Here is a 16,764-nt window from a genome sequence, read left to right on the forward strand (position 1 = left end):
AGCCTTCTCGATTTTCTTGGTGGCCAGGGAGAGAAGAACTAGAACTTTGGCACTGAAATCAATTTACTCCACAGGCTTTAAGTTGTGCTAGTCCCTGTCCAAACCTCTCCGTTCAGCTGCCGTAAGCTGACAATATTGACGTGGCAGGCTCATTGCTCGCATTTCTGGCTTCTTTATAATTGGTCCGGTTTCTGATACGTTGCAGACATCCATCTATATCTTGCGGATCATCCAAGGATATCCAATTATCTGATAGTATAGTAGGTATCCATAGATGAAAAGAGGAGTCTTCAATTTCCAGAAATGTCAACTGAAGAGGGTGGTGTACAGCTCGGGAAGGATAAGGAAGCGGCCAAAGTTGCCAGATGGATTTGAGATTGATAAATTGTAACTTCTATAACTAACTAATCAAAGCTTAATAATATAAGTCTAGGCTTCTGCTTTAAGCATATACTGCATACTTGTACGGCTTCCTGTGTGACTCATTACGTGTTGAATACTCAAAAAACACAAGCAAAACTGCATAATCAATGCACTCCCGAGTAGACTATGATTCTAGGCATGTTTGAAATGCTCACAAATCCACAAGACATCCGTAAATTGCGGATCTGGATATGTGATATCCGCTGATTTTGCGGATGGTGCCGCAGCCTACATCTGACAATTGATATTTAGGATGATACCGTGGTTCTAGAAGGACCCAACGACCCAAACGTTCCTTTTTTCATGTGTCGTATTTCATCTGCCACGACATATGATATCATGTGGTACCAGGATTCTAAGAAACAATGCATCTCGTTTCCAGATGCTAATTATGATGATTACGATGGATCCTGGAACTTTGAATTCCAATCCAGAGGACATGCTGGTAATATGGTGAGTTTACCAGTCTTCAAGTGCGGGTATTGTCTATTTTTCTTGAACCTCAGGGACTATCCCCGACGCCAGATGAATGTTCGAATTTGCGTAATTACAGGGCGCCGAATCCGAATGGATATATATTCCCTGATCTAGATGCAGCCCCCCCCCCCTACATGGAACTAGAGGCATTGATTGGTTTGTTGAAGGTGATCGATATACTTGACCACACAATTGAAACTATAAAGATATTCAATGGATATAGGCCGTAAGTGTCACGAGCTCAGAATAGTAGATAATAACGAAATGATATTCCTATCTAAACTATTGTAGCCATCGACGAGAATATCGAATCTGAAGAGGAAAAGAAAAGAAAGAAGAGTCTATTTACACAAAGAAGTCTTATATATGGTTGTGTGCGGCCTCGCTAAGCAGCTGTTTGTCTCAATTGCTTCATGGCATTGTTTGCCATGTTGATAATGAACGTCCATAAAGGCACTGAGCTGAGCCGTCACAACTGGCCTCACCACAAGTATGAATATAGGTTGCCCCTGGGTCTGGAAATACGGCAGCCTGCCTGGGTTCTAGAAAGCCGAACGCCTTCATTTATTTGAAGTGGTATTGGAGAACAGTTTGGGGCGAAGAAGTACCTCTGGGGTAATGTCCCTGCGCTTGACGTCCTTCAACTTGAATCAAACGAAGGGGAAGATCAGGCTGGAGACCTGCGCATATTGTTTGCAGGTATTGCTAGTCTCAGTTGAATATTCATGCCGATTTAGGTACATCGCTCACCTGGAACTGACATACTCTTCCCAATAGCTTCAGGAGACCTTCAAAATATTGTCAAGACGGTTGCCTGATTTCCAAGGAACTGCTGTCACTCCATCAAAATCACGATAGATGACAGGGATTTTGATATCGTCGCCCGCAACATTATTTTGCTCCTTATCGCCCTGGTTGCCGAGGAAGTTGATGAGGCAGTTGACTGCATTATTCACCTCTGGTACTCAGCTCCGGTACGCGAGTCAGATATTGACATTCTTGAATGTCGCTTTCGTCTCCTCATTGAAGATGTCTGCAAAAAGGTCAAAGACAACACATCTGGAAGTCTCCTAGGAAAGACATGGATATTTGGGCAGCGCTCGCTTAGAGTTGTTCTCGAGAATTCATCATGGGTCCACCTTCTATCTCTTGTCAACAAGCCAGCTGGATTGACAGTCGAACAGGCACATAAAATCCGCGCAACCATTGCTCTAGCTGAGGTCGAGGAGAGACTATCGCGATCGATATGTGTTGCGTGTCGCCTCTCCAGCAAATCGCTTCTAACAAGTTTCGGTAAGATGGCCTCCTGCAATCCGTCCCAGTCAAATCGGGTCAGTGGCAGACAAATAGCTGACAAACCCAGAGAGTCGTTCCAGGGCACCGAATCCCTTGTCTTGGATCGAGTACAGACAAGACTGGGAGAGACGGTATTCGGAATATAGTGTATGATCCTACCCGACTAGACTTTATGACCTACATGAAGAATGCTATGAGGTGTGTAAGTCTTCTCGCACCGCTATGTAGGTCACTTTATGTATGTATGCCCTACAGCAGCATCAGCACCTGTCCTCTGTATATCATCTCATGCGCACATGCATGGAACAAAAAGCAGCATTGCAGACTATTTATATAGAGCGGCGGCCGGGTGAAGTTGGCGTGTGAAATGGTATGTTGGTATCATTTGTATCATCGGATGTCCATGTGGAGTAGGCATGCCGCTTCCTAATGTGACTCAAACACCTTATGCTTCGGAATCGATGTACAGTATCTGAGGATTCCGAATTCAACAGCCCTGGCGCTGTTATAAAAACACAATGCGCTCACCTGACGGTAGTATGCGTTGGCCAGACTACAATCCATCCAATGGCAGCGACTATACCACTATCAGGCACACTGCAGCAATGATTTTCCTACCAAGGCAATATTCTATCAATAGAACCATTTGTACAATTACAAAAGAAAACGAACGGACATGTTGATAAGATCCTCCCCAATGATATATATTGTTCCAAGGCTCATCAACACGGAAAACCACCAATTTTCTACTCAGTTCAGAATAAACCCACCGTAACCTTCTCAGTAACCAGCCTCTTCTCTGGGGCTCTACCACATTCATCGTTATGGCCTCGTTATACACGGGGTATCCACCGTGACCTGCCTCTCAGTCGAGCGGTGGGGAAAAAAATCTACATCGACTGAGATCCAGCCGTAACGCACGCGCGCGCCTGCGACAAGTCTTGCGCATGAGGTGTTTTTGTGACTGGGCAGTGGATTTCGTCATACTGCTAATAATGGCATCTCTTATTCTACTGTTGATAGGTTCGAGTTGTATTCCTTTTCAGCGGTTGTTTCCTATGAGCAGATGGATTTGGTACAGAATAAATTAAAAGGCGTCGTTGTGTCTGGGCTATGATATCGTGCTGCATAGGGTATTGTCAAAAGATCTGGGCTTGAAAACAGGGTATAATACACCGCGTTCATTGTTCTCCTTCTTCCTCCTTGCTCTCTTCGAGTGGCGGCTCAATCCACAGCTCAATATCCTCTACCTCAACCTCGACCTGCCAGTCTCCCCTCCAGGCGGTAGCAGCATACATTGGTCCATATTGTCCAGAGACGCTGTGAGAAACAATTGCCTTCCTCGAATCTTGTTGTAGCACCAACATAGCCCCATTCCATCTTTGCCCAAAAAACAGCTCACCTCCATTCAGCACACGGCCCGGTCGCGGAGCATCTCCACGGAACGCATCTTGAAGGTCACTGAGTTGAAACAGGAATGGTGGATCTTGCTCTCCATACTCAGCATAGGGCAAATAGTAGCCGAACACACCCTTCTTTCCTGTCTGTAAATTCTTTCCGGAAAGGAGAATGACAGTTGCAGCTTTGGGCAACGCGTCCAGCTCGCTTGCCAGGGCGGAAGCAGGGACAGATTGTAACGGGCTAGGCCCGAAAGGCACCTCGAACCATAAATGGTTCTCGATTGAAGCTATTCACAAGAGCGTGCCGAAGTCAGGTGATCGTAGATCACCTGATCACGAGTATATATTGAAGCGGGTAGCTCAGGTTCGGGGAATCGGGAGCCGATAATCCGACTGCACGAGGCTATATGGCGTACAGAAGATGGAGAGTATATTATACGCCGAAGGGAATAATATTGAAGTCTATGGTAACCACACGTAGAACAAGTGCTTGAGTGCTTGACTATCTAAATACGTGTAAATATCGACCTATATAAAGATCCCCTGGCCTCGGTAATCGGGCCAACTATTTGTCCGATAGATCCTCATCACTCCCCTTCGTACAATCGCCGCTCTCTCAAATCAATCAAAATAACAGATCTGGCAATTTGATAAGCGGCGGTTGGACGCACGCTTCAACTCTCACATGTGTTGAATCCTTTCCTTGCTTGATTAAGCAAGGCCCAGGTCCTCAACCAACCGCCCTTGACTCACGTGGTTGGCAGCCTTCGTCAAGCCATCGGCAATCATCTTGTCGGTAGGGAGATATGCAAGCTGGATCTCTCCATTGCCTATATGGTCCCTAATGGCATGATATCGTACGGCTATATGCTTCGTCTTCGGGTGGTCAACCGGGTTGTCAGCGATCTTTATGGCGCCCTGATTATCCTCATAAATGGTGGTCGGAACGTTGCAAAATATAGACCCTTTCCCTATGGCATATAGGAAATGTCTAATCCAAATTGCTTGCTTGGCTGCTTCCGACACGGCCATATATTCAGCTTCTGTTGAGCTCTGTGCAGTGACTGATTGTTTTCTGCTTATCCAGCTGATTGGCGTCCCATTAATGGAGAAAACGAAACCAGTAGTTGACCGATTCTTTGCTGAATTGGCATACGCAGAATCAGCATATGCATATAACCCTTGGCTCCCCTTTGCACCAAACGTTAGGCCATAGCCTATAGTGCTTTTAACATATCGAAGCACATGCTTTGCTGCTGCCAAATGAACCTCCCTTGGCTCCGCGAGATATTGAGACAGTTGATTGACCGCAAAAGCAATGTCAGGCCGTGTGGCTATCACCAAGAAAATCAACCGCCCAATTAATCTCCGAAATAGCTTATGCTCAGTTCGTCCAAGCAGTGAGCTATCTGGTGTTTCCAATTTAACGCTTGGGCCAATGGGTGTGCTTGCTGGCTTGCAATCAGCCATGCCAAACTCCTCAAGAATTTGCTGTGCATAGGGCTCCTGGTCCAGCCGTATAGACCTGTCTCTTCCCCATGTGAAGCGAATGCCCAATAGTTTCCTAACTAACCCTGAATCAGTCATCGGATGGAACTCCTTGAGCTTCTGCTTCACTGTGTTGATGTCCCTGACATCCTTGCCAAATATCACTATGTCATCTACATACACAGCGATAATCAGACCCCTGCTGTTGAGAAAAATACTAGGGTCTGCAGTGATGGATTTAAAGCCTATATTCTTCAGGAAATTGCTAATCTTTCGATGCCATAGATTAGCAGACTGACGGAGGCCATAGAGTGATTTCTTCAACTCCAAAACCAAACCTCTAGTAGCCTCTGGATCAAAGTCTTGCAGTCCCTCTGGAATTTCCATGCAATTAGGCTTATCGAGATCGGAACCGGCGAATGCATTTATAGCATCGAGCACATGTGCTTCCAAGCCGAACAGGGCTGCTATAGCCACCAGAATCCGCAGACTATCTAGCCGAAATACTGGTGCGAACGTTTCATCGAAATCATCATCCGATTGCTCATTGCCTCTGACAACCAGTCTGGCCTTGAAGCGATCAATTCGACCATCGAGGCCTAGCTTCACATCAAACACCCATCTGGTTGATGAGATCGTTCCTTCGGCTTCTTTTCGGGGCTTCAATTCCCATGTGCCAAAGCCTATTAGGGTGCTTAGCTCTTTGTGGATAGCTTCTTTCCACTTTGAGCCATATATCGGATCGTTAACGGCTTCATTGTATGATTTCGGTATGCGGATTCCAGCTTTCTCACGTGCAGCACGTGCTCCTTCTGTAGCCTCATATTCTCGATCTCCAATCAGTAGCTCAGTAGCTACTGCAAGTCTCGCCAAATGTGCTCGCAAGCGCTGAGCTGGACGATCACTATTCCCAGTGTCCTCCCCTTCAGCTTTGCGCTTGCGACCATAAATCTTCTCAGTTTGGCGACTCTCCATCAATGTACTTGATGGCTGGCGTGTACGACCTGAATGTCGTCTCTCTACCTGATGCTCATCAATTGCACCAGTGTCACTCTGTGGGAGATTTTCTTGTCTTTTCTCCCCTTCAAGTAAAACTTTCTTCTGATGTCCTTCTCCCAGCGGGGCATCAACCTCATGTTGTTCTTCCCACTGAGTATCAGCTTCATTACCCGCATTATCTACCTTGCTTGCAGATTTCAGCGGTGATCCATCCACCTCCGGTGTGGATTCATTGGTCTCCCTTGACTGACCATTTGCGACACCTTGCTGATCACTTGCCTCCTTTCCACCCAATGGTGCAGCATCTCTCTGCTGACTTTCCACATCAATAGCCATTGGTGTTGGCCTTGGCGCATCATTCACATTGGTTGCTGGTTCCATCATTGGTGCCTCAAATGCACTAGAATCCTTATCCATTGTCAAATATCCAGGTTCCCGTTCCCGGAATTTTGGATTGGTGACCAATCGAATTTCATCAGCGCCCTTTGGCAATACAGCATATTGTTTGTCGCTCTTCCCATACAGAAGGAAAGTTCCTTCCATCACCCTGCTCTCAAGCTTATCATTCGATCTCTGGTGATAGAGTACCCGGCATCCCCAAATTCGCAGATGGGTTAGGTCTGGCTCATACCCATGCCATAGCTCATATGGCGTCTTACCACCACTACCCTTAGCTCCTGTTGTCCGATTCCGCAGGTAATTGGCTGTAACTACCGCGTACTTCCAGTACCTCTTGCTGATTCCAGAATTGAACAGCAATGCCCTGGTGACTTCAAGGATAAACCGATTGAATCGCTCCGCAACTCCATTTTGCGGAGGGGTATAAGGCTCAGTGAACTCCAATTGGATGCCCTTCAACTGGGCCCATGGTTCCAGGGCTAGGAACTCCTTTGCATTGTCAGTCCTTATGACCAATAACATTTTGCCAGTCTCTCGCTCAGCCTGGCGCAGCCATAGCTCCAGTGTATTCTGTACTGAGCTAGACGTCCGGTCCTTCTTGATAAAGACCCATGAATACCTCGTGCAATCGTCAATCAGCGACAGGTAGTATCTCTCTTCTCCTACGCCTCCAACATATGGACCCCAATAATCCATATACACTCGTTGGAGCGGTCTCCTTGCTCTAGGGACTGGGAGATGACTCTGACTCTTCACCTGCTTCGCCTTGACACATATCTCGCAATCATCATCCAGCAGTTTATCTCGTTTGCGCACTTTCAATTCATCCATATCCATGGTTTCAACACACCAATTAAAGCGCTTCCTTCCAGGATGTCCCAATCGTTGATGGATGATCTCACGGCGTTGTTCAGTTTCATCATCAGCCCTAACAGCTCGCCTGCTAAGCAGCTGCAATATTGTCCTCTCATCAGGCTTTGCATTTAATTCCACACACTTCCTTGCTTGCTCTGGCTTCACATACAGAGCATTCGTGTATGATACCGTATCTAGGTAGGTCGATTTTCCAATTCGCCGTCCTCTAGCAACTATCTTCCCATCCTTCAGTAGTGTGTATCCTCGAATTGAACCCCTTGATTCAAATCCAGCAACATGGAGAGCTTCCAAAGATAGAAGATTCTCTGTCAACCCAGGTACATATATGACATTGCTTAATCGGACAGTTGCAGAGCCATTTGGCAGGTTAAATTTGACTGTTCCCCTGCCCAAAATTGGCATTTGAACTCCACTTGCAATAGTCAGTGTTCCTCGGCTTTTCATGTCCAATTTCTCAAAAATGTCCCTATTGCCTGTTGACATGCTTGTTGCTCCACTGTCAAAACACCATACTGATGGACAGCTGCCATTTGCCTGGCTTCCCTTTTCACTCGTGAAACGACCCAGTTCTGACCTCTCAGCTGCATATGAACTGAACTCGCACAATTCCTCTTGGGAAGAATCATCGTCTTGCTCTCCAGCAAGTCGACCCTTCTGCTTTGATGATTTGCCTTGTCGACCTTCTCGCCGACTTTCTTGTCGACCTCCTCGCCGATGTTCTTGCCGACCTTCTCGTCGACCTTTGGGCTTTTGTTGATCCCATTCTATATCACTTTCACTGTCCTCATGCTTGCTCTGACATTCCCTCGCGAAATGTCCGGCCCGGCCGCACACATAGCATTTGGACCCCTTTTTCTTCTTGTTGCCATGATTGGAGACCCGTGATCCCTTCTCAGTTGACCCACTCTTCATGTGCATCATATCATCAATTCGATTGAGGATATAATCTTCATCTAGTGTCACATTCGAGCTCATCACAGTATCTCTCAAAGTCGCATATTTATCTCCCAAGCCACGGAGATACCAAAGCACGACCAGCTCCTCAATGGTGATCTTATTACCACCGTTCATGTCAACAAATTCCTTTCCCAGTTGTTTTATTTCTCGGTATGCTTCCTTCTCGTTCATCCTTGTGGAATCCCATGTCCAATTGGCCATCTTCATCAATTTCATGGCCTTTTTGGCATTGGATGACTTCAAGAAGATCTCCTTAAGGCGATCCCATTTCAATCCAGCATTGTCTAGGTCCTTGATATCGAGTATGGTCACTGGTTGAAGGCCTTGCTCAATAATCATGTCTGCCTTCAGGTTGATTTTGAACCACTCAACATCCTCCCTCAGAATAGTGCTGAATTCCTTCCTTCCTACCTCATGGTAGTACTCAATCGCCTCCCAAGAGAACTGGGCTTTCAACTGGTTCTCCATCACATGAAACCAGTACCTTGCGTTTTCCTCGCACAGCTTGTCGATTGTAAAAGGATATATCTTGATCCCTTTCTCCTGTGTTGGTTTCTTCCGGATTGGTACAGACTTCCTAACATCCTCATCGTTCACTTGCGACGGCGTCAATGTCGGGTTCTCAGGTCTTCCAGCCATGATAGCGTTCTCACGACTCAATGGGCTTCGCCGAGCAGATTATTTGGCCGTTAATCATGTGGGAAGGTCTCGAGGGTGAGGCTCGCAATCGTCGATTGATCGGTCGGTCTATATATGCGGTAAAGCGATATACAGAACCCCCAGGATGCCGCACGCTGGTTAGGCGTTGATATATCCAAATATCTTGGGCAGGCCCGGGCTCATAACCAATGAAGCGGGTAGCTCAGGTTCGGGGAATCGGGAGCCGATAATCCGACTGCACGAGGCTATATGGCGTACAGAAGATGGAGAGTATATTATACGCCGAAGGGAATAATATTGAAGTCTATGGTAACCACACGTAGAACAAGTGCTTGAGTGCTTGACTATCTAAATACGTGTAAATATCGACCTATATAAAGATCCCCTGGCCTCGGTAATCGGGCCAACTATTTGTCCGATAGATCCTCATCATATATAAATCCACCGCCAGCGTGTCTTTCTTTCTTTCTTTCCTTTCCCCAACGAGTTCTTTTGTACATATCTATATATTAGATAGCAAGGCTTCGGCCCATTACATTAGAACTCGTTCCTTTCTCATCTATTTACTTAATTTATCGAACAACGGATTACCTATTGGATTGAACGGACAACGGATCGTACATCGTACATCGAACACATTGGAAACATCGGATACACAGGAAACATCGAACACATTGGAAACATCGGATACACTGGATACATCGAATACATTGGACACATCGAATACATTGGCGACATCGAATACATTGGACACATCGAATACATTGGACATATCGGACATCGAATACATTGGCGACATCGGATATTAGATACATTGGATGCATCACGGTTGAACACAACGAAAAAACACAACGGATTGAAGCCATTGGAAATTGAGATCGAGCAACTGTTATCTAATGGTAACTTACACGCCTGACGACGTTGAAAGCGACACTATGAACAGTCCCAACATGGAAGATGATCTTGCAGCGATGGTTGAGTCCATGAGGACTCGAATGGCCGAAATGGAACGGGAGCTACAGAATGTTCGACCAGCTCAGCGGACCTCACCACCCCGAAGCGAACCAACACCTTCAACAACTGACTCCCTTAGGCGTCCTAGGCCTAAGATTGGAGACACTGAACCATACGACAACTCTGACCGAAGCCTCTACCCACAGTTCATCAGTAAATTGCGTGCGAAACTAAACATCGACAAGGATGCAATCGGCAGTGCTTATGATCGCATCTGGTATGCTTTCAGTCGACTAACCGGCTCTGCTGCAGCCCAGGTCCTCCCCTGGATGGACCACTACGCTGGAGATATGGATACTGTCACAGAACAGACCTTAAAAGACTTTCTGAATCACCTTGACTTCAATTTTAAGGACCGTAACCTCCGTGAACGAGCCGTCCGTGCCCTAGGGAACCTAAAGCAAGCCAACAAGCCTTTCGCCACCTTACTCAATGAATTCAACCGACTGCTCATGGAAGCTGGAGGTCACGATTGGGATAATGAGGTCAAGCGGTCTTACCTTGACAATGCATTGAATCATGAAATGAACGACCGATTGGTCACCGTTGAAAAGAAGGAAAACTTTTCAGAATATGTTGTTCAACTCCAGCTCATTGCGGACCGCATGGAGAAGAATGCCAGCCGATCACGGACCCTACAGCATAACAATGCTAATCGTCGGGCCAATAATCCCAACCCATCAAGCTTCAGCACCAACCCGGCACCACCAGTGACCACCCCACAAGGCGACCAAATGGACTGGACACCCACTATCTCCCGCCACCGTCCGCGACAGACTGCCAAATGGGTCCCCAGTGAGGAAATAAATGCAAGGAAGGAGCAGAACCTCTGTATTCGCTGTGGGGCATCAGGCCATTTCATAAGCAAATGCCCGTACAATGCACCCCAACGCACACACGTTTCAAAGACCCAGGTTGCTCCAAAGTTGGAGAATGATGAAGATGAGAGGAGCCCCAGAGAAACACAGTTGGGAAAAGAATAGCTCCTGCGAAAAGTCTCTCGCAGGAGCGTCACAAACAGTTGATGGATCTACCTACGTGGCGACCGGCCCCAACAGCTCAGATAGACCTTCAGAAGGAGTGGAACGACTTCCGAAAAAGAGTCAAGTTTGACAGACCTGAATTCAGAGTATCTGCATTAGTCAATGGAGAACAGGTCAGCAGAACTTTAGTGGACACCGGTTGTACTACATATGGTATGGTTTCCGAGAATTTTACCCGAAAACATCAACTGGAGCGTGTAACCATCAAACCACGAGCTATCGATGACTACAAGGGCCCAACGGATGATTGTATAAAGGAAGTAGCGAAAATCTCATTGAACGTGGGGGGAAACCACCAAAACACTGCATGGCTGTATGTCGTTCCTAAACTGGGTAGGGGACTCGACATGATTTTAGGCCTCGCATGGATAGACGACCAACAAGTGTTTATCGACCCGAATGGCCCGAAATTGCGCTTCACCAATGGCATTGTTGTTAGCAGCATGGAAGATCAACCACGAATGGATATCCAGCCCATTGGGGCGAACGCTTTTGCACTATGGAACCGACAAAAGAAAAAGGACAGCAGTGTACAGATTTTCGCCGCAAGTTTAAAGGATATTGAGAAAGCATTACGACCCAAATTGCCGACAGACCCCCGCACCAAACTACCACCTCATTACCATAAATTCCTATCAGTATTTGACCGGAAGGAAGCTGACAAGCAACCACCACATCGAGGACCAAACATCGACCATAAGATTGAACTCAATAAGAATGCTGATGGAACGACCCCTGAACCTCCATGGGGCCCCCTTTATAATATGTCAAGGGATGAACTGCTCGTGCTACGGAAGACATTGACAGAGTTGTTGGAAAAGAACTTCATACGTGTTAGCAATTCGCCTGCTGCAGCACCCGTATTGCTTGTCAAGAAACCTGGTGGAGGCTTGCGATTTTGTGTTGACTACCGAGCACTGAACGCCATTACAAAGAAGGACCGCTACCCCCTACCACTAATTAATGAAACATTGGAAAGAATTGGGAAAGCAAAATGGTTCACCAAGTTGGATGTTATTGCTGCTTTTCACAAGATTCGTGTCGCTGCCGGCGATGAATGGTTGACTGCATTCCGAACTCGATTTGGGCTGTTTGAATGGCTTGTAACACCATTTGGACTAGCCAATGCACCGAGCACCTTCCAACGCTATGTCAATTGGGTCCTACGAGATTTCCTAGATGAATTCGCTTCTGCTTACCTCGATGACATCTTGATATTTACAGATGGGACATTGCCAGAGCATCAAGAGCATGTCCGCAAAGTATTAGGCCGTCTCCAAGAGGCTGGCTTACAGATTGATATTGATAAATGCGAATTTGAAGTGAAGTCAACAAAATATTTAGGATTCATTATTGAGGCAGGAAAAGGTGTCAGCATGGATCCAGCAAAGGTTGAAGCAATCATGAACTGGGCTGCCCCTACCACTGTGAAAGGTGTCAGGTCATTTTTGGGATTTGCGAACTTCTACAGACGTTTCATCCGAAACTATTCTGAACTTACAACTCCACTAACAGCGTTGACTCAAAAAGATAAACCCTTTGTGTGGGATGATAAATGCGAAGAAAGCTTCCAACAGTTAAAAAGGATGTTTACAACGGCACCGATCCTCATGCAATTTGATCCAGACCGCGAGACTGTCGTTGAGACTGACTCATCAGGGTGGGCCACTGGTGGCGTACTTTCACAGTATGATGATGATGGTGTATTACGACCTTGTGCGTACTTTTCCAAGAAAAACACTCCTGCAGAGTGCAACTACCAGATTCATGACAAGGAACTTTTGGCGATCATCAACGCATTGAAAGAGTGGGAATCAGAGCTCATATCAGTGGTAAATTTCCAGATACTGACAGACCATCGCAATCTCCGTTATTTTACTACCATGAGACGACTGAATGAGAGACAGATGAGATGGGCAGATCTATTGAGCCGATATGACTTCACACTTCATTACCGACCAGGGAAGCTCGCAGGGCGCCCTGATGCACTGTCTCGACGAGAGCAGGATGTTCCTGCATTGGGTGATGAACGGCTAAAGCATCGCGAACAACGACTATTCGATCCTGAGATCCTCAAGGACGGACCAGTTGAAGGAAGCAGCAAAAGAGGACTAGTTGAAGAACCCCATCCTATCAATGTGTCCCGGATCCTTCTAGCACCAGTCGGCACGGAGCCCTATAACAGCGAGCCAAGCACACCTCAAGGATATGAACAGGCGAACGAACCTACCAACCTCAATAGTGAGCAACCATCGTTGAAAGAACTACTGGATATGACTCTTGATGAACATTGGGCTCGGGTAGAGCCACTAGATGAAAAGTACGGTCGTATACGAGAAGCAGTGCAAGTGGGAGCACCTCAATTCCCACGTGAACTGGGGATCAAAGCCTCAATCTCAGAATGCTCAATTGAACTGAACAACCGCTTGTGCTACCGAGGCCGGCGATGGGTCCCTGACATTGAATCTTTGAGGACAAGGTTGCTACAAGAAACACATGACTCGGTACTTACAGGCCATCCAGGGAGGAGCGCAATGTATGCTATCCTGGCACGAAGGGTCTACTGGCCTGCAATCTCTGAGGATGTCAGACGATTTGTACGGAACTGTGACAAATGCAGTGCCAACAATGTATGGAGAGACCGCCGACAAGGCCTACTGAAGCCTCTACCAATTCCAGACCGAAAATGGAGGTATATTGCGATTGACTTCATCGAGAAGTTACCAACTTCGAATGGTTATGAAAACATTATGGTTATTGTCGATCGCCTTGGAAAAGGTGTCATCCCTGTACCCTGTGAGAAGATCAACACCTACACAGTAGCACAGAAGCTTATTCAGAGTTTCATTGGTTACCATGGCATTCCAGCCAGTATTGTATCAGACAGAGGAAGACAATTCACCAATGAGATGTGGAAGCGTTTTTGTGAGCTACTGGGGATCAAACGACAATTATCGACTGCCTACCATGCTGAAACCGATGGCCAAACTGAGCGAATGAATGCTACTCTTGAACTATTCTTGCGCTCATTCTGTGACCACACACAATCAAACTGGGCGTCATTGCTACCAATGGCACAGCTTGCAATATGCAGCCGGGATGCTGCCTCCACAGGTGTCAGTCCATTCTTCCTTGACCACGGCTACCACGTTGATCCCTTTCAGTTAGAAGAGGATGTTGAAATCAACCTTTCAGCACCAGACCTGGGCACCATGCGTGAACGAGGTGAACGAATTGCAGCCAAGCTAAGGGGAGCTCTTGACATTGCCACAACAGAACTTGCTGTTGCCCAACAGAAACAAGAAGACTATGCCAATCGTCAAAGAGATGTCGCCCCTGAATACCAGGTTGGGCAGAAAGTCTGGCTTGACCTGCGCAATATACAAACAGAACGCCCTAGCAAGAAACTGGGAAGCAGGCAGGCAAAATTTACTGTGTTGGAAAAGATTGGATCCCACGCCTACCGCCTCAACACACCAGGCACAATCCACGACGTGTTTCATACAGCGCTCCTCCGCCCAGCGGCAATGGATCCCTTCCCTAGCCAACGGAAAGATGACTACCAACCTCCTGCAGAAATGATCAATGGGAATGAAGAATATATGGTCGAACGAATACTAGATGAGCGTTTTCGACGGTGGGGACGAGGCGAAAGACATGAGTTTTTAGTCAAATACATTGGCTGGCAGGAACCGGAATGGAACGATGCAAGGAACATGGAGGATACCATAGCATTGGATGACTGGGAAACCTACAAAACGATGAATGGGATTGTTATCCAATCGGCCTTGAGTATACCAAATGAGCCACCCCACGCCGGGGGGCGATCGCGGAGGCGACGAGGAGGGGGGTAATGTAACGGGCTAGGCCCGAAAGGCACCTCGAACCATAAATGGTTCTCGATTGAAGCTATTCACAAGAGCGTGCCGAAGTCAGGTGATCGTAGATCACCTGATCACGAGTATATATAAATCCACCGCCAGCGTGTCTTTCTTTCTTTCTTTCCTTTCCCCAACGAGTTCTTTTGTACATATCTATATATTAGATAGCAAGGCTTCGGCCCATTACACAGATGTGGTCATAACATTGTAATGCTTGTGTTGGTGAACGTAGGGAAATATGGGTGAGAAGATTCCAAGAGAGCCCAACTGTGCCAGAACAGGCCAAGTGGCAACCTTGCCTGGCTGTAGGGGATCAATTGTGATATTTTCATCCTTGGGGTCTCTATAGAGTGGCCCCAAGAAACGTTGAAGACCTCTCATAAGCATTGGCTGAACCAGTCAGTGCCCTGCCCATTATCAGAAAGAAAGATCACTGGACTTACCATCCCATTACCTGCAGCCTGCTCAAACATGTCCCAGGTAATGCCCATGTCAGGCCTCTGAATGACAGGCCGAGTAATACAGTCTACAACATGGTCCAAGTCAACCAGCTGCTCGACTGCAACTCTGGGCTTTCCAAAGTAAGTAGTCACAAGCAGCTTCACAACAGGTCGAAACTCATCCTGAGGGATGCTGAGACGATGGACATGGACGCATCTGTCCCCTGCAAGTTCCCTTGCTATCGGCCGGAAGGAATCCCGGGGAGGCGCCCTCCACCCAATCTCCTTGGGCTGGGTACCATACAGCACATCAAGAATGTCATGGAACATTTCATCACCGTCATCATCATAATTCGTAGCAGCAAAACGGCGAGTGTCTGGGCGATCAGCACCAGTGAAATCAAAAGCTCTTCGCTCAGCCCGCTTCCTTGCATCCTCTGGATCAAAAACAACAGACTCAGCATTCTGGGTTGTTGCAAAGCTCTGGAACAGCTGCCTTCGAAAATCAGCAGGTGACCTGGACCGAGTGTCATAACTTTCATCGTAGATACGCCTTGATCTCTCAGGCATGATCCATGCCAGCGCACGGACCAGATCGTCGTAGGTGAGAGCCTCAGGGATTGATCGATAGAATGGATATTGAGATAGGTATAGAAGACTGCGGTACACAAGGGCGCCTGCATCTCTCATTGACGGTGGAAGAAAGCCAGAGGACTCAAGGAAGGACAGGAATGCGGACCGGGTGAGCCTTTTGGTGCCACTTTCCTCAGTACCAAAAGAGTTCAATGCCTTGCGAAGATACAGCAGCTCTGTTTCTTCATCTAGCACATCCCGTTCAATCATCCGGGTGAGGGCGTTTAATACGGCATCGGGAGCCAGGAGGCCTTGGGCAGCCAGTTCGTCGACACGCTCGTACCAAGATTGAGAGTCTTCCATGTCAAATAGCAGGAAGCAACAAGGACAATTCGAGGAAATTAGCAAGTCTGCTCAAAACGGCAGACAGAGGGAAGAATCGATGCTTTTTAATTAATACTTCGGACTGCGGCAATGACGTCAGGGGCCCTAAATTAGAACGGGTGCCTAGGGCCGCTGCCGATCTACTGGGCTGTGTGCCCTGGCGATAACCGCCGCTGCTAAAACACCAGAGGATATGCGTAGACCTGAACCGGTTCCTGGAGACGGATGCCACTGGTCTGAGCTTGAAATGGAATGGCGGTCCGCTCGCGTACGTCAACCATCATAGAGAATTATAAAGAGCCGCCAAACAGAGCAAATGTATGGCCGCAAGCGCAAAGCTGAAGGGGAGGACACTGGGAATAGTGATTGTCCAGCTCAGCGCATGCGGGCCCATTTGGCTAGGCTAGCAGTAGTTGCGGAGCTATTGCAGACTGATAGAGAATATGAGGTTGCA

At 47.2% G+C, this 16,764-nt stretch overlaps 4 protein-coding genes across 4 annotated transcripts; 2 read left to right on the forward strand and 2 right to left on the reverse strand.

The window, feature by feature from the left end:
* Window positions 1–4,307: 4,307 nt before the first annotated feature.
* On the reverse strand, window positions 4,308–8,954 carry ACHE_50011A (uncharacterized protein; the record flags this gene model as incomplete). Its single annotated transcript, XM_043279680.1, has 1 exon — window positions 4,308–8,954. One exon carries the CDS (start codon window positions 8,952–8,954, stop codon window positions 4,308–4,310), a length of 4,647 nt encoding a protein of 1,548 aa, XP_043137335.1.
* A 917-nt stretch (window positions 8,955–9,871) lies between these two features.
* On the forward strand, window positions 9,872–10,972 carry ACHE_50012S (uncharacterized protein; the record flags this gene model as incomplete). The annotated part of the gene is made up of 1 exon (XM_043279681.1): window positions 9,872–10,972. One exon carries the CDS (start codon window positions 9,872–9,874, stop codon window positions 10,970–10,972), a length of 1,101 nt encoding a protein of 366 aa, XP_043137336.1.
* Window positions 10,973–11,379: 407 nt separating this feature from the next.
* Window positions 11,380–14,886, forward strand: ACHE_50013S (uncharacterized protein; the record flags this gene model as incomplete). Its single annotated transcript, XM_043279682.1, has 1 exon — window positions 11,380–14,886. The coding sequence occupies one exon, from the start codon at window positions 11,380–11,382 to the stop codon at window positions 14,884–14,886; it is 3,507 nt and encodes a 1,168-aa protein (XP_043137337.1).
* A 210-nt stretch (window positions 14,887–15,096) lies between these two features.
* ACHE_50014A (uncharacterized protein) lies at window positions 15,097–16,289 on the reverse strand (the record flags this gene model as incomplete). Its single annotated transcript, XM_043279683.1, has 2 exons — window positions 15,097–15,303; window positions 15,357–16,289. The coding sequence occupies 2 exons, from the start codon at window positions 16,287–16,289 to the stop codon at window positions 15,097–15,099; spliced, it is 1,140 nt and encodes a 379-aa protein (XP_043137338.1).
* Between the last annotated feature and the right edge of the window lie 475 nt (window positions 16,290–16,764).

This window comes from Aspergillus chevalieri, chromosome 5, assembly GCF_016861735.1.
Source record: "Aspergillus chevalieri M1 DNA, chromosome 5, nearly complete sequence".
NCBI lineage: Eukaryota > Fungi > Ascomycota > Eurotiomycetes > Eurotiales > Aspergillaceae > Aspergillus > Aspergillus chevalieri.